The sequence below is a fragment of the Ammodytes marinus genome (assembly GCF_949987685.1).
Source record: "Ammodytes marinus genome assembly, chromosome: 19".
Taxonomy (NCBI): Eukaryota; Metazoa; Chordata; class Actinopteri; order Uranoscopiformes; family Ammodytidae; genus Ammodytes; species Ammodytes marinus.
Window position 1 is genome coordinate 25363473 of NC_137223.1, and position 26878 is coordinate 25390350.

Consider the following 26878-nt stretch of genomic DNA (forward strand, 5'->3'; position numbering starts at 1 on the left):
TTTTACTCAAACATATGCCTATAAAAAGTAAAACGAGAGACACTGAATATCTGGAGAGGTTTCTTAATTTTTTCCAGAGCTGTATATACTGTATGTGTGTGTTGACTGACCATGTCTCTGCGTGTCTCATAGAAACAGTCCAGGTCCTCTAGTAGAGAATCGTTCAGTCTGAGACTCTTCACCAGTTTACAGACAGACTGCCGGTCTAAAGCCACGGCCGGACGAACATTCACGCTCCTACAACAACAAACACACAACAATGAGCATTAAGACAAAGCTAAAAACTTTTCTATATAATATTGCCTATTCCACCCTGTAATGTAGCTTCTTTTTTTTAAAGATTCTTTCTCTGCATTTTTTTTTCAAGCTTTATTTGATAGAAGAGTTGAAATGGGGAGAGAGAGAGAGAGAGAGAGAGAGAGAGAGAGAGAGAGAGAGACACACAGACAGAGAGATAATCCAATTATTGTTGAATATGTTTTTGTTAAGACTGATCAAGTTGTTTTTTCTGTAGCTTTTAACAGTATGCCCCCACCTGAGCCCAGAGCGGTGGAAGACGTAGAGTTCCCGTGGTGGAAAGCTTGAGGGAAGAGGAGGAACTCTGAGGAAACTCTGGAGCAACAAGAACTCAGGAGACAGAGTCGGGATGGTGATGATGCAGAAGTCCAGACCCTAAAGACAGATAAACAATACCCACACTTCACTGAGAATATTAGGTTTAATAAATAATAAAAAATATATATATATTATCATGAATCCAACACATTTACTTTGTAGGAGCTGGAAATCAAAGGCATGTATTTTTTTTTTTTACCTTTATTTATACAGGTAAATCCCATTGAGACCGAAGACTCTTTTACAAGGGAGACCTGTTTTCCTTTCCCACGTTACCATTCACACACCGATAGCAGGCTAACTATCGACATTCACACGAGGCAAGGTGGGTGAAGTGTCTTGCCCAAGGACACAACAACTATGACACAGGTGGCAGGGCGGGGATCGAACCTCCAACCCTTTGATCATCAGCCGACCCGCTCTACCAACTGAGACACAGTCGCCCCACAACTGTTGAAATCCTACTGATGTGTAAAGGAATTAATATACTATTATGTATATCTTATTAAATACTGCACTGTAAAAATAACAATACCCACACTTTACTGAGCAGATTCAATATATTCAAGTTCAATATACTGTATCATAAATGGGAAAAAAATGTAGGGCTATTCGATAACTTTAAAATTCCTCCAGATTGGCAAAGGAATCTTAAAAAAAAAAAAAAAAAAAGTTGAGCTAAAACTAAAACTCTTAAGTTTGAAGGAAAAATTTGAAACAACTAATCATATTTTTTTTTACTCATATGTAATGTAACTTCACGTTTTGAGTATTACTTTTCTGTTCATAAAGTCTTTCAGTCTTTAATATTGTTAATTCTTTGATCAACATGTTGACCGACTTAGTTTCTTTTGTTTATTTTTTTTTTCATTTTTACAGTATGAGACTAATACTGAGTAGAGTACTATCCCTCTTGATTTATTTGCTGTATCTTGTTGGTGCTGACTATATTTTTACTTAAAGGCCATACATACTCACAGGGAAAAGGTTGAACATATATGGTATAAAGTCCACTGATCTGGAAGAGAAGAGAAAAAACACACAGAAACAGTGAAGTTAAGTGAAAATATGCATCTGTGCCAACATCAGAATTAAAATCAAAGCCCTCGCCAAAACTCATGGGGCTCCGTGTGTTTTGAACAACTGGCGCACCAATCTGCCCGCTGCTTCTAGCTCAAGTTTCGCGCCTTCAAAACTCAGTGGCGCTGTCAGTTTAAGCGCGGCTCTCATTAATAACATGCTCACTCTCTGCGTGAAGCGAGTGGGGTGGATACTGGGTAACAGCTGGGCGGTAAGGCCGGGGAGAGAGGGACACAGCGGGAGCCAAATAACAGTCACTGTCCCCGGGGTTTGAATCAACATATGACTGATGGAACTGTGGACAAGTGCCATCAAGAGAGAAAGAGGATATTTTATGGAATACTTTTTTTTTTTTTTGTAAGGGTGTGTTACTTGCAGGAGACAGCACAATTTTTTCACTGCTTTGTTGTTATTTGTCATATTTCATTAATAATTAAAATAAAATCTATCCAGCCCAATATACAGTAAGATTTTGTTATAACTATACAGTCAGTGTCCCGGGTTTGAATCAACATATGACTGAGGGAACTGTGGAAACATGCCATCAACTCAAGCGTGTATAAAAGAGATTTTACGGAATATATTTTTTTGATTCATTTTTATATATTTTTTATTTTATTTTAAGTACATGTAACTTGCAATCAAAAGAGAGGGAACAGTGTATGTTTACTTTTTTTATTTTATTTTAAGTACATGTAACTTGCAATCAAAAGAGAGAGAATAGTTTTTTTACTTTAAAAAAAAAAAAATGATGTCATGTAACTATTATTATCATGTAACTTGCTTGCTTTTTCACTTTTATATTGTAGCATATGTCATATATTTAATTACAAAACTAGTTATTCTGCACAATATACAGTTATATTTTGCTATAACTATAACACTGTCCCGGGTTTGACTCAACATATGACTGATGTAACTGTGGAAACATGCCATCAGCAAAAATATGTACAAAAGAGATTTTATGGAATTTTTTATTTTATTTATTTTGTTAGTACATGTAACTTGCAGCAGACAGAACTAATTTAGCTGGATGTTTTCAACGTGTCCTCTATCCACTTTGGATTTTAAAAATATATATATTCTTGAAATTATCACATCATTTCAAACATTTAAGCTCAAAACTATGTATTTATGCATCTAAAGGACTATTATGTATTTTTCTTATTGTAAATTAATCACATGAAAAGTCCAAAACCAAAACTTTCTGGTTCCAAATCAGGACAAATATCTTTAAAACCGGCTCACACGTATATTGTTTTAATTTTAGAAAAATACCCAAAATGAGTTGAACAACCAGTCACCAAAGTTCCATAACAGACGTGACTCAAACAAGAGGATATATTTCATTTGTTGGGGACTATTTTCAGCGGCGTATTAATCCACATTTAGTGTGTGTCCTCCATTTCAACACTGTGGCCCATTGATGTGTATTTAATCCTGAACTTACCTTGTTTCAAATTTCTTGTCAATAACAAAGAGTTGAATACAGAAAGCGTTGGACTGTGTCTCCCCCTGCTGAGAGGAAAGGGACAATAACAACAAATGTATCAAGAAATACAACATAACGACTAAAAACTACACACTTAAAGGTTGAGTTTGTTGTCAAAATCATTTGGTGAATATGTCCTCACAATCCACTACCTGTTATCTGGTGTTAATACACAGCCTAGGCTCTGTAAATATGGACAGATTGCGGATCGTGAGGAGATATTACAGATTTTTGACAAAAAAACTGATTGACAACAAGTGTTCTACAGAAGCCCTGACTACACCTTAAATGACTGATTCGCTACTAAACCTTGTAAAAAAAAAAAATCAAGCTTTATCAGATAATATAGAGTTGCAACGGGGAGACAGAGAGAGAGAGAGAGAGAGAGAGAGAGAGAGAGAGAGAGAGGGGGGATGACCTGCAGTAAAGGTCCACGGGTCAGATTTGAACTGGCGACCACTGCATCAAAGGCCGGAGCCAATATGGTACACGCTCTATCCACTACGCCACCGGAGCACACCAAAACATTTTTAAACATTTTACTGTTCATAATCACACACCTGAAATGCTTTCTTCTTGTGACTGAGATCCATAATTTCTTTACTGAATACAGACGTGTGGTGATGTTACCTGTTGTGAGTCAGTGTTGCTGGTTATTGTCGGTTCTTCTCCCTCTTCTCTTGACTCAGACTTAGCGGAACTTTTGTCCTGTTTTGTTTTCTTGAACAAACAGTCAAATTCGCTCAGATCAAAACTTTGCTGCAGACGTTTCAAATCGACGTCAGACGTGACGCTGACGAAACCAACGGCAACTCCGTCACTCTGTGGACAGAAAAACACACAGACGCCTATTACACACTATATAGTAATACTCACCCTGCGTTCCAAATCACATACTTGTTCTTTATACTACACTACATACTAAAGTTCAGAAGAGTTTTAGGGCCACAGACAGGAGAGAAAAAAAATCAGGTAAGGAAGATTTATTTTTTCATTATGTCGAGTAATGTCAAGAATAAAGACGAATACTCCAAAATGCTATTGGAGTTAGTGGGGCATTTATGTATTTTCAGCATACTACAATTGACATGCATATATTGGGACATCCTAAATCTTTTTCTGGCATACTAAAAAGTAGGGAAATATGGGGTTTGGAACGCAGGGTCACTTTTACCTCTAATTGCACTATACAGTACACATGGTATGTTAATTAACCACGTTCAATTTTGAGATTTTTGTCAATTTTTTGCTTCACTGACATGTCTTCTTTCATACTAGTATAAATAAGTGCTCCAAAATGTACATTTAACAGCCATATCGGACTCGATAACAATATTGGATTGGAATGGTCACATCCCTATCATTTATTGTGTGATCTTGTGTGACTTCTTGATCCACGGTTCATAACATAATAGCAGCACACTGATGATGCTTTGAGTGAACGAACCCACTTGGGACCAATTCCCCCTAGATACTAGATCACAGACCCCCCCACCACAGACACACACACACACGCACACAAACACACACACACCCACACACACACACACACACACACACACACACACACACACACACACACACACACACACACACACACACACACCACCCACCCTCCCCTCACCAGTTGGGCTGACATGTGTTTCATAGCAGCATATGGCAGATAGGAGCTGATTCTGGGCCAATTCTAACATGCTCTCACTGAACATATTGTGTCCAGACATCTGAAGGATTTTGGCCTTTTTGTCTGAATATGTTCAGAACAAACAGTCACACATTGCCCCAGAGAGGTGGGCTGTTCACTCTGCCCAATGCCATACAACTTTGTGTGAAACTGCATTCATATGGTCAACTCTTTTATAGTTTTTTTTTATTAGTGTGAATGCTGGAGCAATCACACTATTGTTCTTCAAATCTTTATTAAACTTATTCCGTTTCCTTACGTTTTTTGGCTCACTTCATCTCCTTCAAATCTTCAGCTATTCAAACCATTCAACCATCAAAATGTTCAGCTCTTTAAGGACATGTGGGGACCGCTTTGAATATGTTTCCACCTTTTGAACTATTCAATATTCATATTCAGCTTTTTAACCAAGTGTTTTTACTACGCCAGCTGTTGTTACTGGGTGAGCATATATATCCTTTAACCAATTTAAACAAACTATCTTAAATCTGCCAAACTCTACCTGTAACTGTTTTAATTAGGCTATATTGTACTTTCACCCATTTCATTTTAATTGCTGCCACTCTTCACCACTGTGTAAATGTTTCAATTGTTTTTCTCTCTTCACCTGTTGTTGTGTATTTGATGTATTTGCATTGAATATTGTGTATGTATTGTTGTTTTTCCTTTGAATTTGTTTGATCTTGACGTCATTGTAAATGAGGCTCACCCCTCAATTGGTTTCTCGAGGATAAATAAAAGTTAAAGCGGCAACGAGTAACTTTTAAATATCTTTTAAACAGCCTCATGTTTCCTCTCATAATCATAAATTACCTTTTACAGCAAACAAGTCCATCAGTGCAAAGAAAGACGTTTTTATATAGTTTTTATTACTGCATTTGATCTGGTCGTACACCCAGTCCGATTTTCGGTTCACGCGTGCATGCTCTATGGTCACATATCCGTATTGGTCGCAGATTTCAGTGTGGCGCAGGAACGTGATTTGAGAAGCCCACTCCAGGTGAGGGAAGGGGATAGGGAGACCAGATCCCAATTCACCAGATGTGGGACAAAGACTACGTTTGTGCGGGACAATGCGGGACAAAGTGCCGTTTTTTTAGCAAAATAAACTCGTGTCACCACCGGTAATGCCAGAGACACGGCTTTCTATATTAAAAAAACACTATCTTTAGATCAGCGCGCAGCAGTTAAGTTAGCTACTGTTAAACAAATAGAGCATTAAGGCTGCGGCTTCACATTAAAAGCATTTCACTGGCTTCACATTAGCATTTCACTTGACAAACGTGAGTTGGCTTTTATTTTGAAGTAACAGAAAGACAAACGCTGAAGCACTGCAGGCAGCACCTTCACAGAGCCACTGAGCCCAGCAGCCCGATACACACACACAGACAACCACACACACAGACAAACGGAGACTGCTGTCTCCTCACAGCTATCGGATAAATGCCAGATTATAAAACACGCATTTAAAAAGGGGGGCTCACTTTCAATAACAATGCTTCTAACTTCTAGGGTGACCAGATCGCATTTCCATTACTTTTCACACGTCCCGCAAATTGAGACGTTGTCCCGCGGGAGCCTTGTTTGAGACAGTTATTTGTCGTCATAATGACTAACGGGGCTGAACCATCAAAGAAAAAAAAGAAAATGCAATGTAGAAAAGCTAAAAGGGAGAGTGATAGGCGCGCGGGAGGGCGTTGCCAAGCAACCTATACACAATTTCACGCAGCCAAACTGGACTGCAGTGTTTACTCCTAAATGAATGAGCGGTAGCCTACTAAAACAAAGTTTACTTTGCCTCACCAGCATCATCAGATGACCATTATTCATCTGAAATAGTCATTATTTACAACAACATAAACACATTACCTCATCGTGATCCATAACTAACTGCCGTCTCTCGTTCATTCGCTTTGTGTGGGGACACATACTCGTTCAGCTCCGTGAGAGGTGACAATGGATCAACTCATTGCAATCAGGTGTAGTTGATGCTGTGTCAACCACTCTCACCGAGCCGAAAAGAGTCCGGTGCCCTCACACTTTCAACACACGGACACGGCACGCACTATATTGCTTCCTGATTATTTGAATCTTGCACCCCCTGCACGAGCTTCACGACAGCTGGCGTCGTAAAAATACTACCGCTTTTGTTCAAAGGTGTCGCCAACGTGCCGACTTACTCGTTGTACCTTTAAATGAAATATACCCTTGACAAAGGCATTAAAAAAACTATATAAAAATAGCATTCTTTGCACTGATGGTCTTGTTTGCTGTTGGTAGAAAAAATACTTTAGGATGTCCTGATTCTTGTGGTCAGATTAAGCACGCTTAATTGCCAAATTATTATTAACTTCATCAATCTCCGGCCCGGGAGATGGCAGAGTGGATCATGTCTTCGCCCAAGGATCAGCCGACGCGGGTTCGAACCCCGCCCAAGGAAAACTAAGGTATGCAAAAACTCAAACATCCGCGTTCAACCGATCAAACTCAAACTCAAAACCGTTCAAAAACCACCAAAACTTGCGTCGCGCTTGCGTTCATTTCAGCGTCGTCGAATTTCAAACTAAAACCAAAAAAAAAAAATCTATCTATCTGTCTGTCTCACGGTCTGTGAGTTAGAGGTTTGAGGGGAAGTTTTGGATGAAATGACCTCTCTGAGGCCTCTAAAAGGTGGGCTGTCTGCCTGATCACAGTCACAGACCCTCAATAAGACATAAGACACTCAGCTGAGTGACTCACTCCGCCCATTAAAGGACTAGTTTGGAGAGACAAAGTTGAAATGGGGCAAACACTCTGCTCTTTGAAGGCCTATCTTACACAAAAACATTTTCATGTCTTTTAATTATTATTTCATCTAGAAATGTTTGAATATATTAAAGATTGTCACAAACCTCACAAACAGCGGTGTAATTCTGCTCGGCATATCTTACACAAAAAAATTATTTCTCAATTGAAAAGCTTCCGTGGGTGACTTTTCAAAAACTGCTAGGCTAAGATCAAGCATGTACCTTTTCCGTGTGTTGTGTGAGGGGCAAAAGCCTAAAGATTGTCACAAACCTCACACACAGCGGTGTAATTCTCCTCGTTTTGTGTCTCAATAATCTCTGCCAGAAAGTACGGCCGGTCTGACACAGACACTTTGATCTGATCTGCGAATATGCGCATGATGTCATCGTGATCTTCAACCCTGTAACGCACAAACACAGGAGTAGGTAACACTGTAAAGCTCCACAAACCCATATGTATACAGCTCTGGAAAAAATGAAGAGACCACTCCAAATGTTCAGTGTCCCTCGTTTTACTATTTATAGGCATATGTTAGAGCAGAATGAACATTTTGGTTTTATTCTACAAACTACAGACAACATTTCTACCAAATCCCAATATATTTTTTGTCATTAAGAGCATTTTAAATAAGTTATGTAGAGAGGAAGATTTGAGAAAAATCCAGAGTGGTGTCTTAATTTTTTTTCCGGAGCTTTATATTGCATTGAATAAGATGCCTCTGTGTTACATTACACATCTTGCTGATAGTGCCTAAACCACTGATGATGATAGTTTTGCCTATTTTAGACTTATGGTTTTAAATCACATTAACTGGTTGATTCTCAGCACTCATCAACTTCACTTCTTAATATGTCACAGAGGAGGTTTTATCAGCTTGTTGGGGAGTTATTCTGCCCCCAAGTGGTCGAAGAAATATATAAGACTGCATTCAACAGAGACGCATTGTACTGTATGTAATTAAGATCTACATTAATTGAATTTTGCTGAGAAATAGCAAAAAAAAAAAAAAATTGGTAATTTTAACATTTGCTATTACAAATATAAATATATTTTAAATTGCAAGTACAAAAGTAGGACTATAAAAAAAAATGTAGGGATGTATTTGTTTGTGTTTATGAATAAAAAATGAAATAAATGTACACAAACATCCACACCTTTTTCCTGCATTGCAAGTGTATGTAGCTACACACAAACGTTTCACGGTTTTCTATGCAGTTCCTAAATGTTACCTGGCTGGCCGTACGTTGAGCCTGGGAAAGTGATCCTGTCTGTGGCAGATTAACGCTAAACACTGAGGCCCTCGGTCTGTCCGGCACTGCATTGGCTGAAACGTCTGCTCCAAGGCCGGCTCTGGAATAACCATAGAGAGTATATAAAATAACCATAGAGAGTATATAAAACATGATGTATATATATATATACAAAAGAATAACAGCAATCACAACACATAGGTGCAGTGTGTAACAATGTGTATTTTGGTGCCATCTTGTGGTGAGATTTTATATTGGAATGCTGGGTCTCTACCTCTCCGTTTGCTAAAATTTACAGAAGCTACGGTGGCCTTCAAGGACAAGAAGCTATAGTTACTAAAGATGGCATCATCCACCACTGCCTCAAGTCTTTCCACAATATCAAGTGATGAGGTGAAGATGTATTTAGTTATTTATTCTATAGTACTTCTTCTTCTTCTTGGTCTTCCAACAGGTGCATTTCCCCAGGACGCCACTATATATAAAAACGTGTAAGGCCGTTAAGTTTGTCCGTTCTGTGCTAGTGTAGAAACATGGCGGTGCAACATGGCGGCCTCAGCGCCCCGCTCCTATGTAGATATAAAAGGCCCATTCTAAGGTCATAAAAAAAAAATGTATTCAAGCGATTATACACTAATTAAAAGATACTTATGAATATCATACGTCTGTCCAGATAAATGCCCATTCCTTTTACACACTGCACCTTTAACAAAACATTTGAAGCAGGTATTCACCTAAAACACCAACATGTGGGCTGACCAGGCAGATGTATTCAAGCTCTGTGACAGCGTTGAAGACAGCCCTGGAACCAGAAGAATGACAACAAGGAAACAGCATTAACATGTATGGACGTAAACAATAGTAGTAGTTGTAAGGGGGCGCCCTTAGCTCAGTTGGTAGGGCGTCCCCCCCATGGGCCTCGGCCAGCAGCGGACCCGGGTTCGATTCCAGCCCGCGGTCGTTCTCTGCATGTCACTCCCCTCTCTGCCCCATTTCACCTCTGTCTCTACACTATCAATTAAGCATAAAAATGCCAAAAAAAATAGTAGTAGTAGTAGAACATTTATTTTCGGTCCATGAACACAAAGACATAATACACACAATCAATAATTTTCTTTTAACAGAAACAATGGCCGAAAAGGGTGTAGGGAGAGGCCGAGGCTTATTATGCCCATACCCTCTTGACATACTATAATATAAATATATTATGTATCACAAAAACAAAGCACCTTAGAGGAACCACCATTTTAATTATTCATGACATTTGGGAGTCGAATCCTGGAGGTGTTACATCATCGTCATCATTTTACAGTCAACAATCTTTACACTACAGTCAAATGTGTTGACATATAAAGCTTTATTTTATTCTTAAAATGATTTCTTGAGGAATTATTTACTCTAAAACTGAAACTATTGAAATTCTGACAGGTAAATATTCCACATAAGAATGCTACAAAATTCTGACAATTTGCGGCAGTTTTAATTAACTTTTTTAAAAAGACTATTTTTTCTCATACCTCATTATTTCCTTGATACTTGCTCTGGCGAAATCCTCCCGTGCCACGAAAAGGTGAAGGAAGAGTGTGTTCAAAGGCTGCAGACAGAGGGGGGAAATATTACATCAGTTTTTTTCCCTGGTGTTCTGACATTATAAGTAGCTTTACTTATAATGAAAAAACTACCAGCACACATAAACAACATACATTTATCTTAAAAAAAAAAGTGTAAACCAACAGTTCTTTTCAGTAAACCTATTTTTTTTTAAATTGAGATGTTTGTCGATTTAAAATAAAATAGGCTGAATCCAAAATCTGTAATCAACTGTCAAAAGTTAAATTTTATTTGATCATATTCCCCATGCAGTGTCTTAGCCTGGTCCTACCAGACCACCGTACTTGTACAGAAGGTCTGGAATCGCTCAATTGACAAACGTAAACTCCCTTGAAGGCGGGTGTCTGTTGAAGTTTAAAACTATTGGATCTGCCCAGTGCCACTCTGGATCTGCCAACCAATCGCATAACGTATTGTCGTGACGTAGGTCGTGCGCCGGCTTCTGACTACAACTGAAACTAGCGCATGACCTCAACGTTTGTTCTCAGCCACTCCCTCTGTTCGCTGATTGGACCAGTAGAAAATCTGCCGGAGAAAACCCACTAATATACCGCGGACCAAGACTGACTACTGAAGGGAAATGAAAATTGAGTGGAAGACGGTAGGCGGGCGGTGCCAGGCTAGCAGTGTCTTGCCTTAAATCTAAACTCATCATTGATACAGACCGTGCATGTTTCAGCGCTGAAGTGTTCGTGTAGGAACGGTTCCCACTGACTCTGATCCACCAGGTTTCCAACGGGATGATCGAAGAACGAAGCCTGGGCCACGATGTCATCTCTCTCATTGGTCAGAGTCACGGCCAGGTTAGCTTTCTCTCTGGAACCAAAACAAAATCATGAGGCAACCCAAGGCAAGTTTAAGCCCATTGTACAACAGTTAGGAGGAACCAATCGTGGGATGTAATCCCGGCGCTGGAGACGAGACGGTGTGGATCCTCTGGCAGCATCTGAAGTCTTCCTGCATCCACACTATTCACACTTTACTTTAGTATTACCATGTAATCATCTGGTCAATGATCAAATTCCTTCGTGATTTTCTCTACTTATGACATCTATTGCAGTATGTCCGTCCTGGGAGAGGGATCCCTTACTCTGTCGACTCTCCCTGAGATTTCTTCAATTTTTTTTATTCCCGGTAAAGGGTTTTTTACTGGGAGTTTTTTCTCAGCCGAGCTAAGGGTGTAAGGGCAGGGGTGTCATATTGTATCATATTGTATCATATATCATATTGTATGAAATGTAAAGCCCACTGAGACAAATGTATTTGTGATTTTGGGCTATACAAATAAAACTGATTTGATTTGATTTGATTTGAATCGGATCGCTGTATTTAAGCCACCCGTTTTATAAGTTTATTTTTATAGCACAACTCTGACACAGCGGCCAGGTTAGCTTTCTCTCTGGAAGGAAAACAATCATGAACAATATACTCCTGTGAAATCTGCAACCTGTCAAATGCTCATACATTTTATCAGCACTACCACTTTATACATGGAGTGGCGTTTCTAGACTGTGGCTCAGGTGGTTAAGCGGGTCGGCCGATGATCAAAGGGTTGGAGGTTCGATCCCCGCCCTGCCACCTGTGTCATGGTTGTTGTGTCCTTGGGCAAGACACTTCACCCACCTTGCCTCGTGTGAATGTCGATAGTTAGCCTGCTATCGTTGTATGAATGTGTGTGTGAATGGTAACGTGGGAATGGGAACAGGTCTCCCTTGCAAAATAGTCTTCGGACTCAATGGGATTTACCTGTATAAATAAAGGTTAAAAAACAAAACAAAAAAAAACAGGTGGGACCAGACAACTAAGAGGGGGGGTTATGGGGGGGTCTGGGTGCCAGGAAAATGTTCAGCTTCAAAGACACCGTTTCTTGCATTCTGGGGACTTTATAAACACATTAGTTGGTCACATGCATCATAGTGCACTTTCACATGTTAGCCAAAGAAGAAAACGATTGCTGCCTTCATCTTTATAACATTTAAGAAAAAAATAGACTGGAGAAAATTCAATGTGCCGCTACAGTCTTTGGCCAACTAATTATAAAAAAAAAACTTAGCCTAAAAACCTAGGTAGGCCTATCATTGTGAAAGTTAAAAAGCTAAACGTTTGGGGCGCTTCGGCCTTCGTTGCAGTGGTCGCAGGTTCACATCCGACCCGCGGACCTTAGCTGCAGGTCATCCCCCCCCTCTCTCTCTCTCTCTCTCTCTCTCTCTCTCTCTCTCTCTCTCTCTCTCTCTCTCTCTCTCTGTGTCCCCATTTCAACTCTGTACTATCTAATAAAGCTTGAAAATGCCAAAAAAAATAAACAAAGCTAAACGTTTTCTCTTACAGTAGATGGATGACGTTGATTCTTCCGAACACGGCCACAGATGAGGGGCCGATTAGACTGTCGATTCCTTGAGCGTCAGCTGATTCACTTCGTCTGACCGCCACAGTCTCCTCCTCCCCGCTGTTCGAAGTTATGGTTCTCATCTTGGACTGGTTTTAATAGGAAACACAAGATTATACATTCATGACAATGTCAACAAAAACAACTACAAACAATTGTACAATTATTTTATCATAGCTTTCTCTAGCTAATATAGTTGCTGTATGTACAGTATGGAGCGAGTTTTTCCACTAATTGTTGCTATTTATTTGCCCACAAACAAACATTTGTAAAGGTGAATAAAGTTTCCACAAATTTGTACAAATGTGATTATAGACCTAGAAAAAGGTGTTGATTCCTAAAAACATTTCATTTATTTTAATGACAGATATCTATCTATCTATCTATCTATCTATCTATCTATCTATCTATCTATCTATCTATCTATCTATCTATCTATCTATCTATCTATCTATCTATCTATCTATCTAGCTATCAAAATTGACGTTGTAAGCAAGTTAAAACAGCAATTTCAGAGATAAAAACAGGTCTAAATGTTCAGCCAGCTCTGAACGACTGTTACTCACCTGTCACAGATTTAATTCCAACGAATTAATTAACTTTGGTCTTATTGTGGGTAGAAATAAGCAAAACTTATTTTCAGCTATGTTGTTAGCACCATAAAAATTGCACGGTAGCTAACGAACAAACTCTGTAACCATAGCAACAGAACGCTGCTGCCGCTGCTGCTGCTGACGGAAGTTGGTTGGTGAAATCTCGCGAGATCTTCCGAGTTTTTGTACTGACTGTCATGGTGGCTCCCGCTGGATGTTACAACAACGTTTCGTAGTAGTCGCAGTAGAAACGGTTTAACCTCAAAGTTTGGTGGTATTTTTGGTTATTTGTTTTCTTTTTTGGAGTGTGTGTATAACCTGCCAGCAACATGGCGTCCACCGCGGCAGGCAAACAGCGGATTCCGAAGGTGGCGAAGGTAAGAAAACACAGGAAAAGTCAATGGAAGAGCCACGAGCTATGTGGCTAAGCTAATGCTATCAGAAACCGCTCAACTTCGCTTTACAAACAGTCTAGATTTTATTTATCTGTAATCTCGTATAGAAATATAATTTTAATCAGCATTTTAGAGGTGGTAAGTCCTTCGTTTGAAATCCACGTGAGCTTGAATAGCAGTTTTGCGCCATTTCCTATTTTAGCAGTTGTACTTTCTTAACCATGCTGTGCATTGTTTGGGTTATCTGTTATGTTAATTTTGATTATGTCTACCCTTAGTTTTTACTGATTCGTTTTAAAGACTAAGTGATAGGTGGATTCTATATACTAACAGTACACTGAATTTATTAAATGATAAATACAAATCTCATTAGTTTGTGTGTAGTGAACCCATACGTTGTTTCTATTTCGCTGTGTATCTTCAAGTTAATGTTACACTTTCTAAAGACGTTGGCTTACATATGTATTTACAATATTTCATTAACATCTCAGAGACAGTATGCTGAGTTGGTTGTATACTACATGATGTCATTGTTGATGTAGGAAGAGGAAGAGAAACAATATTTGGGGACTTATCACAATTTTTCCTGACATCATATAGCCTTACAGTGGTATCTCATTCCCCTCTCTGACACATTTCATCTCTGTCTTTCTAAACTGTCTAATAAAAGCAAAATTGACAAAAAAAGTATATATTAAAAAAAAAGACAGTAAAGAACTTTTCTTGTTGTGTCATGTGTTATCAGTAATTTCTCAGTAATAGTCCCAGAGATGCATTCAAGTATAAGGATTTTTTATATATTTTTCCAATTAAAAAAAGTAATTGAACAACTTTATTGAATGTATACAGTATATATGAAAAATACTGCAGTATTCTCATGTTAAAGGACTTTTCTTGTTGTAAAAATAAAAATAATTTTATAAGACTTTTAAATACTTTTAAATGGATAAATAAACTGTGACAAAGCCCCCAAACTGTCTAATAAAATTGCCCCAAAAATATATTTAATGGGACTTTTCTTGTCTATAAATACAAATAAATACATAAATAAACTTTTGATGTTGTTATTTGTTCCAGGTGAAGAACAAAGCCCCTGCGGAGGTCCAGATCACAGCGGAGCAGCTGCTGAGAGAAGCTAAAGAGAGAGAGTTGGAGCTGCTGCCTCCGCCGCCCAAACAGAAGATCACCGACGAAGAGGAGCTCAACGACTACAAGCTCAGGAAGAGGAAGGTCAGTGCTGTGTGTGTGTGTGTGTGTGTGTGTGTGTGTGTGTGTGTGTGTGTGTGTGTGTGTGTGTGTGTGTGTGTGTGTGTGTGTGTGTGTGTGTGTGTGTGTGTGTGTGTGTGTGTGTGTGTGTGTGTGTGTGTGTGTGCGCTCAGTGCTGCTTACACACTTTTTTTTATTTGACAGCATATTTTTTTTGAATGTTTTTGTGTAATACCCTAAGACTCATGTTATATACTATACTATACTCAAATATACATAATGTGACTTTAATAATACCTGAGTAAACTATTCATGTATGTTTTACAGAATCAAAACGCTCCACCTTCAGAAAGACTTGATGGAAAAATGTTCTCTTTTTTTTTAAATAAATGTTTGTTAAAGGTCCCATATTATGCTAAATGCACTTTTTAAATGTGTTCCAACATATCCATGCGTCCACGGTGTGCCTAGAGACTGCCAAAATATCAAAAAAAATAACAATCTCTCCTTTTCTCACTCTCCCCTTTTCTGAAACCCCCACCCCTCCCCCCAAAAACACTCCAGTCAGAATTATCCCCTTTTCTGACCTCACAAACCGTAAAGCCAGAAGCTTCCACTGTGCAGCCCACACCCCTATTTCTTATTGGTCCACGGCCCTGACAGACAGAGGGCGAGGCGTATCTGGCTTCGCTTCCGGACAGGGGGCGGGGGGAGCTCAAAGATTGTATATTTACGAGGGGACCTGCAACTCTTTTTTAAAAAATAGGCCATTGTGAGATTAGCTGAACATCAGCATAGTACAATAAATTATCTGAAAGTTTTTTTCAGCAAACAATTAAAGAAAAACGTATTAGGGACCACTAAGACCATATAATATGGTGTATAATAGAACCGAAAAGTGTATAATATGGGAGCTTTAAACTATGTTCTGCCTTTTCTTTCAGGGGTTTGAGGACAACATCAGAAAGAATCGAACTGTCATCAGCAACTGGATCAAATACGCACAATGGGAGGAAAGCCTGAAGGAGGTCCAGAGGTAAGACAATGGTTGCGTTCCGAATCGCATACTTTCTACTATATAGTATGTAGAAAAAAGATTTAGGATGTCCCGATTCTTGTGGCCAGATTTAGGATGGTTAGAAGTACCCAGATGTCCTACTTCATGCGGCCAAGATTGTTAGTGTTGAAAAGTGCATCCTATTTGGGCGATTCTGACCCACAATCCAGTGCGCACGTGAAGTGACGTCACATCGACGAAGCCTCCATATGAAAACAAACGGGGATGCGACGGATATAAAAGCAAGAGGCAAGATCAAGGCGCCATGTTATGATGAAATAAGAGAGTAAAGTATGTCCCAATAGTATGCCTACTGCATCCTAACTAGATAATTTTTATCGTCGGATGTAGTATGTAGAATAGAAAAAATAAAGAGTATGAGATTCGGAACGCAACCTGTGTTGTACTTTTAGTCGATTGATACTATCAGTTAAACGGTTAATAAACTCATGTCAATCAACTTATGGGGGGCGTGACGACCATTTGGTTGAACAGGTGTACCGTGTATTGATAACGTTTTGCCGTTTTTGGGGGGAGGAATTAAGTTTTTTCGATAAAGTTTGTCCACACAATTAAAATAACAGTGTTCTACTGACAAATTCATCACCAATTGTGCCAATGTTTCACATTAATTAACCCTTTCTAATGTTAAGAATGGCATTATTTTTGAAAATAAATTGAATAAATCTGATTAGTCTTTCCATATACATATAACAAGAAATTTAAGACGGGTTTATACAGATTTTCTGCTGTACAATTTCCCTTAATCACTTCCTCTCCTGTGTTTTCCAGAGCTCGTTCTATCTACGAGCGAGGGCTGGACGTGGATCACAGGAACATCACTCTGTGGCTGAAATACGCAGAGATGGAGATGAAGAGTCGCCAGGTCAACCACGCGCGAAACATCTGGGACAGAGCCATCACCATCCTGCCACGCGTCAACTCATTCTGGTGAGAATGATGTTATTATACTGCAACATTTACTTCAACTTTTTGCAGTACAAATATCCCCCAACAAAAAGTGTTTTATATTATTTTGAAGTTGCATTTTTGCTGAGTTATTTTTTTTATGTTTTAAAGGTACAAGTACACGTACATAGAGAAATAGTTTTGGTTTGTTATACTGCAAAAACAAGGAATTTTGGTAGTGTTTTTATAGTTTATTCAATGTTTTAAGATGAGCTTTATATTTTAATACTAATTTGCTTAGTCCCAGAGTTGCATTCTAGAATGAAATAAATGGAATAATAATTCCTACAAAAACAATAGGGTTCCCTGCCGGCAGGGCTTGGGAACCGCGTTGCTCTGCAAAACGCGGTCCCAGCTCCTGCTCGGGCTTGGCCCCCTAATTAATACCAACACAAAATAAAACTTAACATTTAAGCAACAAATAAACAACTCAATTGATGATCTTACGTTCAAAACAATATGTGACTGTAAAGTAGTGAGAGAATCTTTTGGGTGTGTGTTTTTTACATAGCTATCTAAATATCTAACTGTGTTTTTTTTTTTTTTTTACCTTTTTTCCAATTAAAATATCTGCATTATTTAAATTTCACTTTTTTCCTGTCTAAAGGTACAAGTACACACATACATGGCGGAGGAACTGGATAACAATTGCTATTTTTACGTTTCTTTTACATGGCTATCTGAATATCCACTCCTGCTTAATTTAAATGTCCCTGGTTTTCCCCTGTATAAAGGTACAAGTACACGTACATGGAGGAGATGCTGGGGAACGTGGCGGGCTGCAGGCAGGTGTTTGAGCGCTGGATGGAGTGGGAGCCTGAAGAACAAGCCTGGCATTCATACATCAACTTTGAACTGCGCTACAAAGAAGTCGACCAAGCACGCACCATTTATGAGAGATATATCCTTTGAGTTGGTGTTTATTTGTATTTATTTTATTATTATTATTTTTTTTTTAACTTTAAGTTTTTTTGGGGGGACCATTGTTACCTATTTAGACAGTTTTGGAGAGACTTACCATATTTTATCCACTGAGATTGAGACTAGAATCAACAGATTTCTTAGTGTATTTATCAATCAAAAAGTCGCATTGCATCAAAATATCTGAAACATATATTTTTTTTTTATTATTAAATAGTCTACCTTTAAATTTTTTTTATGTATTGTTTTACTAATTAAGTTAAATTATGAAATTGCAACTACACGTTAAATTTTCCTTTTTTTTCTTTTTTTTTTTTTTCCTTAATACATACTCCAGTTTCCACTACCTGGTGTCTGTATGAATTTAGTGTCACAAGAATATGATCATTTTCATTTTTATATGTATTATTTGTGACAAAATACTGTCTGTTTATTGTGTAAAAAAAAAAGCCTCCTTGACTCTTGTGTACTCGTCATGGTAACATTTTTTTCACAGGCATAGTAAAAGGCATATTTATTATTTGTTTGTGCTACAGTCAAAACCGAAAGTATTCATACCCCTGGCAAATTTTGATTTAAAGTTACCTTTATGAAAGTTTTTTCTTGATTGGAAATGACCCAGGCTTCTCCCAAAAGATAATAAGACGATGTACAAGAGGCATTATTGTGATTAAAAAAAATATATTTCAGCTTTTATTTACATTTGAAACCGTCCTTGACTCCTGTGTACTCGTGATGGTTCACCCCGAAGTCAAGAACTGGATCAAATACGCTCGTTTTGAGGAGAAACACGGATACATCGCTCACGGCCGAAAGGTTTACGAACGATCCGTGCACTTCTTCGGAGAGGATCTGGTCAGCGAAAACCTCTTTGTGGCTTTCGCTAAGTTCGAAGAGACACAGAAAGAGGTTTGTAAACATACATATACATATATATACACTCACTCACTCACTCACTCACTCACTCACTCACTCACTCACTCACTCACTCACTCACTCACTCACTCACAAAATGTATATTCTTAAAGCCTCTATAAACCCAAAGTACTGTGTATATATACAGCTCTGGAAAATTTAAGAGACCACTCCAAATGTTCATTGTCTGGCATATGTTTGAGTAGAATGAACATTTTGGTTTTATTCTACCAAATTCCCCCCTAAAAAATATTGTCATACATTTTTTTTTTCTATCTTTATCTCTACATTACTTAATGGAAAACATTAAGTAATGTAGAGATAAAGATAGAAAAAAAATCCAGATTGGTCTCTTAATTTTTTCCAGAGCTGTATAAGTTGCATGATAGTAAAGCATCTGAAAAGAGTTAGGCAAATGTATCAATACAAATTAAAAATATTGTCATTTATAAACTTTACAGAAATTTGGTTTAGATGTGTTTTTTTTTAAACTATTTTAGCAAAAAGGTAGGTAAAAATGGACTCCACTTATTTAGCGCTTTTCCCTGGTTTTTCACAGACCCAAAGCGCTTTACATTGTTTTGTACACATTCACCCAATCACACACACATTCATACACCGATAGCAGCAGCTACCACGCAGGGTGCAAGCTAACTATCGGGAGCAATTTGGGGTTCAATGTCTTGCCCAGGGACACTTCGACATGTGGCAGGTAGGCGGGGGATCGAACCTCTGACCCTGCACTCCAGAGGCGACCTCCCTGCCCACTTCGCCACTGCCGCCCCAATGAGATATTTTACTTACAAAACATCCCTTTCTTTCTTTCTTTGCAGTTTGAGCGTGTGCGTGTGATCTACAAATACGCTCTGGACAGAATCCCCAAACACCAGGCCCAGGAGCTCTTTAAGTTCTACACCATGTTTGAGAAGAAGTTTGGAGACAGACGGGGGATCGAGGACGTTATCGTCAACAAGAGGAGGTTCCAATATGAAGAGGAAGTCAAGGTATTTACAATGGGAATTAATATGAGAAAATGGAGGTGTTTTATTGAAAAGAATAAATAAATAATTCACCTAGAAAGCCATAAAAAAAACGGCTTTTTATCATTGAATAACAGGAACATTTACTATATTATATGTAGTTTTACGTTGAGTTATTATGAGAAAGTCAAGGTATTAAGAATGGGAATTAATTTGAGAAAATGGAGGTGTTTATTGAAAAGAATAAACAAATAATTCACCCAGAAAACCTGCTCTTTATCTTTGAATCACAGGAACATGTACGATATTTTATGTAGCTTTAGATCAAGCGGTTGTGTTTGATTTATATTAATACGATTTCTTTGGGCTAACTTGAGGTGGACATTTATCTTTTATTTTTGTTAGAATTCAGTTCAAAGTCATATTTTGTTTAGTTCAGTTTATTTAGGCAATTTTCAAACTCATAGACGATACACTTAGTCAGGACTTAGATTTAAAAAAAAACATTACATACAAAATATCAACAAGAAGATATATAAAAAAAAACTGACAAAAAAAGTGAGATATTGTCTGTATTTTAAATAATTTTTTTGGTGCTATTTCCTTGATTGTAGTGCATTGGATACATTTATATCACAGCAATGAATAGAAAAAGTTCCTCCCCACTTATCCCTTATATTTATCCCCATCCCCCCCCCCCCCCCTCCTATCAGGCGAGCCCTCATAACTACGACGCGTGGTTTGACTACCTGCGTCTGGTGGAGAATGATGCCGACCCAGACACCGTGAGGGAAGTGTATGAACGAGCGATCGCCAACATCCCGCCCATCCAGGAGAAGAGACACTGGAAGAGATACATCTACCTGTGGATCAACTACGCCCTCTATGAAGAGCTGGAAGTCAAGGTGAGGAGCACTACATTACATTACATTACATTTTATTTAGCTGATGCTTTTATCCCAAAGCGACTTCCATTAAACCTGCAGTGTGTAGAATTTTGGGTTTTATTTCCTAGCAGATTTTGTAGAAAATAATTATAATATCCATAAGTACGTTTAATTTAGTGCACAATAGCTGATTATTATTATTTTTTTTTATTATTATTTTCCTTAAAAAGGGTCTCGTATATGTCCATATTTCTGCATATTTTGGACCAAGGCCTAGTGCCGCCATCTTGACAGTGTCATAGTTGGAATGTCATCAGGTGCATTGTTTAAAATTTAGAATTGTTCTTGTCCTTGAAGGCCACTGTAGCTTCTGTTATTATTCCAAAGGGTTGGGGTTACCCAGGGAGCGTTGCATTCTAGAACTTTGTAGAACTTTCTTTATGATGTCATATTACACACTGCACCTTAACAGTGCAGTGTGTAGAATGTATAATTAAAAGATACTTGTGAATATTATGTTCCATTTCTACCTAGTATAGATATAACACTTAATAATATAAAGAACATTTGGAAAACCAACATTAAAAACAATGAAAATCCTCACTAACTAACCAACTGACCTGCCTTAATTCTCAGCTCTTTTAAATGAAGTCTGAAGACTTTTCTGTTTCCATTTTAACCTTTTAATTTTTATTTTATATAAATTTTATTCATACGCTTTTAAATGTTTTATTCATTCGCTTTTCTGATGTGTATTGTGTATTTTAATCTTTCCCCTGTAAAGCACTTTGAGTGGCCTTGTGTCTGAATTGTGCTATAGAAATAAACTTGCCTTGCCTATCTATCTATCTATCTATCTATCTATCTATCTATCTATCTATCTATCTATCTATCTATCTATCTATCTATCTATCTATCTATCTATCTATCTATCTATCTATCTATCTATCTATCTATCTATCTATCTATCTATCTATCTATCTATCTATCTATCTATCTATCTATCTATCTATCTATCTATCTATCTATCTATCTATCTATCTATCTATCTATCTATCTTTTCTAATGTGTATTGTGTATTTTAATCTTGCCCCTGTAAAGCACTTTGAATGGCCTTGTGTCTGAATTGTGCTATAGAAATAAACTTGCCTTGCCTTTAATGAACTCAGATTTCATTATTTTTATTCTTTCTGTCGTCAGGATCCTGAGAGAACCAGGCAGGTGTACCAGGCCAGTCTGGACCTCATCCCACATAAAAAGGTATTTCTAACATTCTTTGCTTTTCCATTTTCTTAGTGTGTCCTGATTTTTTTATTTTACATTGTATGTATTATCATATTCACTATATGTTGCTGGTGTTGTTTCTACCAGATTTGAATGATTTTATGTTTTTTGTGTTTCAGTTCACGTTTGCAAAGATCTGGCTTCTCTACGCTCAGTTTGAGATCAGACAGAAGAATCTGCAGGGAGCCAGAAAGATCATGGTGAGACTTTGATTGATTGGTTGATTGGTTGATTCAATTTATTTCAGACATATCAAAATTACAAAACAAAATGAAAAGCATGAAAATACAAAAAAAAAAATTCAAATGATTTCACACAAAAAAATAAAAATAAACAAATAACATATTGAATTGATATGCCTGAAAAGGAGTAGGAAGAAGTCATGTGTCTTTGAAATGTATAAAAGGAAGAACGTTTGAAATTACATTTTTCTGGAAGGCATATTTATTGATTCATATTGGTCAAAGGCAGATGTGCACACACCTAGTAATAAATAAAACAATATTATATTATGCCTGATGCATTTCAAGCGCACTGGTGCAACCAATGCAAATAACACTCCACATACAGCTCCGGAGACCAGTCTGGATTTCTCTTAAATCTTCATCTCTACATAATTTGTTGAAAATGCTCTAAATGACAAAGAATGTATTGGAATTTGGTAGAAATGTTGTCAGTAGTTTATATTATAAAACCAACATGTTCATTCTACTCAAACATATGCCTATACATAGTAAAACAAGAGACTGAATATTTGGAGTGGTCTCTTAATTTTTTCTGGAGCTGTATATTTAAACAAAAATAGTCACGCTCTGGAACCCTGAACAGCATTAAAATGGTATGAAACATATCCTGTTAAGATGCATAAATGTATATTACTTTCCGAAAAGTACATGTAGTACATTTAATACAGAAATTGTAAACTTTAGGAACCCATTCTGTGGTGTAGACACACTTTGTCTACCTGCCTCTGATTTTTCTATTCAAAATCCCTCCTCCCCTTCATAGGGCACAGCGATCGGTAAATGCCCCAAGAACAAGCTGTTGAAAGGCTACATTTATTAAGAATACTTTATCAATACTAAAAGACGGAAATGGTCAACTTTACAAACCCGTTTTTTGCAGATAATCACCGTCTTACTACATCTGTGATTTTTCCACTTCCACTTATGGTTTTGTCTCTTTCTTCAGGGCACAGCGATCGGTAAATGCCCGAAGAACAAGCTCCTGAAAGGCTACATCGAGCTGGAGCTTCAGTTGAGGGAGTTTGATCGCTGCAGGAAACTGTATGAGAAATACCTGGAGTTCAGCCCGGAGAACTGCACCACCTGGATCAAGTTCGCTGAGCTGGAGACCATCCTGGGCGACAACGAGAGGGCCAGGGGCATCTTCGAGCTCGCCATCGGGCAGCCACGGCTAGACATGCCAGAGGTGTGTGTGTGTGTGTGTATGTGTGTGAGCCATCGGGCAGCCACGGCTAGACATGCCAGAGGTGGGTGTGTGTGGGGGGGGGTGTGTGAGCTCGCTATCGGGCAGCCACGGCTAGACATGCCAGAGGTGGGTGGGTGGGTTAGTGTGTGTGTGTGTGTGGGGGGGGGGGGGGGGGTCGGGGGGTGTGTGTGAGCTCGCTATCGGGCAGCCACGACTAGATATGCCAGAGGCTTCACTTACTTTTATTTTTTATTCTAGATTTAAGATTTCATTTTAAAGATTTGTATTTAAAGATTTTTGTTTTGTTTTAGATCTGTTCATCCAACTGTTCTTTTTAGGGTTCTGGGAATTTGGCCCTATTTCTTTTCAAATATTGGGGGTCATTATATATTTAATTTATATATTTATTTTTCATCAAATCTGAAAATGGACCATTGTTGTGACTCAACACGCAATACAAAAAAATTTGCCAAATTGTGAAATAGTTTTTTCAGGTGATGATAAAATAAGCTTAGATGGTTAAACAGTTTCACCTGTTAACATTGGAACCTGATTAAAAAGAGGCACAAGACGTTAGGCTACAAAATGAAAATGACATTTGTTGCTCATTTTAAATGGTCTGTGTCTGTCCTGTTTGCAGGTTCTGTGGAAGTCCTACATTGACTTTGAGATTGAGCAGGAGGAGTTTGGAAACACCAGGAACCTTTACAAGCGTCTGCTGCAGCGCACACAGCACGTCAAGGTGAGAACTGCTCCCAAGCTTTCCAAATGTGTGAAAATATTATCCAGAATTATCATAAATCCTGCCATCCTTGTAAACAAATGGAGCTAAAAATTCAAAAGAATAACCGACAGACAGGATTTCAACGGTTAATCGTTCTGAATGTTGGTTTCAATTCATTTTTAGATTAGCCTTTCCAAGTTGTGAATATCTGATCCTAACTGAACTTTTTTTAAATTGTATTCATCAGGATCCCTATTAGCAAGATGTGAGAGCTAGTCGAAGCATAACATGTAAACAGACAATCACTTGTTTGACAAAATAGACAAAAAAAAAACAATAAGATGAATTAAAAACATCAGTATTACAAAAAACTATAACAAAAAAAAACACACATATATTCACAATATCACAGGTTCGAATAACATCCAGACGTTCAGCTTATCCAACCAGTATTTTTTGCAGACTTTTTAAAGTTGTTTTTGCTATTTCTGCTAGAAGTTGTGTGCTGGATTTGACTCTGCCCTCCCTCTTTCAGGTGTGGATAAGCTACGCCAAAGTTCGACATTTACACAATAAATTGATGTAGAAAAGGCACAAATGTGTTGCATACAAAATTCCCTGGAATTCCAGAAAAATTAACTACTTGATTTTCAAAATTTATGTTTTAAACTAAACCTACATTTTTGTGCCAAAGCATTACAATCTGACCCTAACCCTCTTATATCTGACTCTGTCCTTTTAATTGAAACTAAACCAACGCGTGAAAATCTGACCCTAATTCTCCCAAATCTGACTTTATCCTTCATTTTTTCAGGTGTGGATAAGCTAATTGCATGTATTGGTGCATACAAATTAAGAAAATCAAGTGTTTAATGCTCAAAAGTTTTATAGAACATTGAAACGAAACATACACATATTTGCCAAAGCATTCAAATCTGACCCTAATTCTCCCAAATCTGACTTTTATCCTTCATTTTCTTTTCCAGGTGTGGATAAGCTACGCCAAGTTCGAGCTCTCCATCGACGGCAGCGACCGACTGAGGAAATGCCGCGTGATATTCGAGGAGGCGAACAAAGGCATGAGGAGCTGTGAGGAGAAAGAGGAGAGACTGATGCTGCTGGAGGCCTGGAAGGAGTTTGAGAAAGAGTTTGGAGACGAAACAGCGATGGACCGAGTCAGAAAACTGCTGCCGGAGAAGGTCAAGAAGAGGAGGAAGCTCACCGCAGACGATGGGGTAAGGATGACGATATTACTAATTGTTTTGTTGTGAAATGTAAAAATAATAATACAAATAATATTAATACATTTTAATTAATAGTTTTTAAGAAAAATTATAATTGTTTTATAATTTTATTAGTAAGAAAAATTATAAGAATATTATTAGATAGTACAGAGTTGAAATGGGGAGACAGACAGAGAGAGAGAGAGAGGGGGGGATGACCTGCAGTAAAGGAAGAATGATAAGAATACAGTTTTTAGTTTTATTTTATTTTTGGAAATTAAAAATGTTTTCGACAGGGTAGGAAAAACTATATTACAGTTTTTATTTTATTTTGTTTGTAGGAAAAATTATAAGAATACATATATATTTTTTTTATTTTTTTATTTCGGCATTTTCAAGCTTTATTAGACAGTAGAGTTGAAATGGAGAGACAGAGAGAGAGAGAGGGGGGGGGGTGACATGCAGTAAGGGAATAATGATGAGTTTTATTTTATTTTTGGAAATTAAAAAAAAAAATGCATAACACGCAAAGTCGTTTTTATACTTAAAATTCACTTCCCTTTCTACTTTATATATATTTTTATAGTCGATTTTAGTTAAAGTTATGTAAATATTGTCCCTTCTTCTACATACTTATAACCGCTGTTCATATTTATATTATATATATTATATTTATATTCATATTTATATTAACCCAAATCTCTCTCCCCTAATCCTTTCAGTCCGACGCAGGTTGGGAGGAATACTACGACTACATCTTCCCTGAAGACGCGGCCAACCAGCCCAACCTCAAGCTGCTGGCCATGGCCAAGATGTGGAAGAGACAGCAGGTGGTTCCTGAAGGAGAGGAGGGAGAGGAGGAGGATGAAGATGAGGGGGAGGGGCCGGAAGATATGGAGAAATCGGCAGAAAACTCTCCTCAAAAACCACGTGAAAAACCGGAAGAAAATTCACCCCAAAATTCCCCCAAAAAATCGGCAGAAAAATCACCTCAAGGTTCATCTGAAAGTTCTCCAGAAAATTCTCCAAAAAAATCACCAATGGCTGAAGATACAGCAACTAAAACAACAGCAAAAACCCCACCACAAGAGTCCTCCAACGCTGAAATTGAAATGGAAACTCAGAGTGAAAAAGAAAAAGATTCGGACAAAAACACTGCAAACGGGACAGGAAAACCGCAAACCTTTGATGACAGAGATGATAGTAACAGTAGCAGCAGTAGTGGCAGCAGCAGCAGCGGGAGTGAGAGTGAAAGTGGGAGTGATAGCAGTGAAGAGAGTGATGGAGAGAAAGAGGCGAAAAAGAGCAAGAAAAAGAGTGGAGGTAAAGATTAGAATTCTGGATTTTTTTTTTGTGTACCTTTTTTTTTTTAAATTTTTTTCACAAAA

The 26878-nt window shown here is 38.0% G+C and overlaps 2 protein-coding genes across 2 annotated transcripts in view; one reads left to right on the forward strand and one right to left on the reverse strand.

Annotated features, from left to right (window-relative positions):
* cfap61 (cilia and flagella associated protein 61) overlaps positions 1-12988 on the reverse strand; it is a gene marked incomplete at both ends in the record, with an annotated part of 48490 nt that extends 35502 nt beyond the window's left edge. The window contains 11 exons of the mRNA XM_080047530.1: positions 111-237; positions 536-672; positions 1594-1633; positions 3146-3213; positions 3818-4009; positions 7929-8058; positions 8888-9008; positions 9643-9710; positions 10426-10502; positions 11185-11335; positions 12846-12988. Of these exons, the coding sequence (XP_079903656.1) occupies positions 111-237; positions 536-672; positions 1594-1633; positions 3146-3213; positions 3818-4009; positions 7929-8058; positions 8888-9008; positions 9643-9710; positions 10426-10502; positions 11185-11335; positions 12846-12988 (1254 nt within the window). The remainder of the gene's footprint in view (positions 1-110; positions 238-535; positions 673-1593; positions 1634-3145; positions 3214-3817; positions 4010-7928; positions 8059-8887; positions 9009-9642; positions 9711-10425; positions 10503-11184; positions 11336-12845) is intronic.
* Positions 12989-13703: 715 nt separating this feature from the next.
* Positions 13704-26869, forward strand: crnkl1 (crooked neck pre-mRNA splicing factor 1). The gene is made up of 14 exons (XM_080047794.1): positions 13704-13875; positions 14971-15123; positions 16044-16135; positions 16949-17107; positions 17860-18026; positions 18777-18955; positions 19795-19965; positions 20655-20846; positions 22029-22088; positions 22232-22312; positions 23304-23543; positions 24184-24285; positions 25254-25502; positions 26213-26869. The coding sequence occupies exons 1-14, from the start codon at positions 13828-13830 to the stop codon at positions 26822-26824; spliced, it is 2505 nt and encodes an 834-aa protein (XP_079903920.1). The 5' UTR covers positions 13704-13827; the 3' UTR covers positions 26825-26869.
* Positions 26870-26878: the final 9 nt, after the last annotated feature.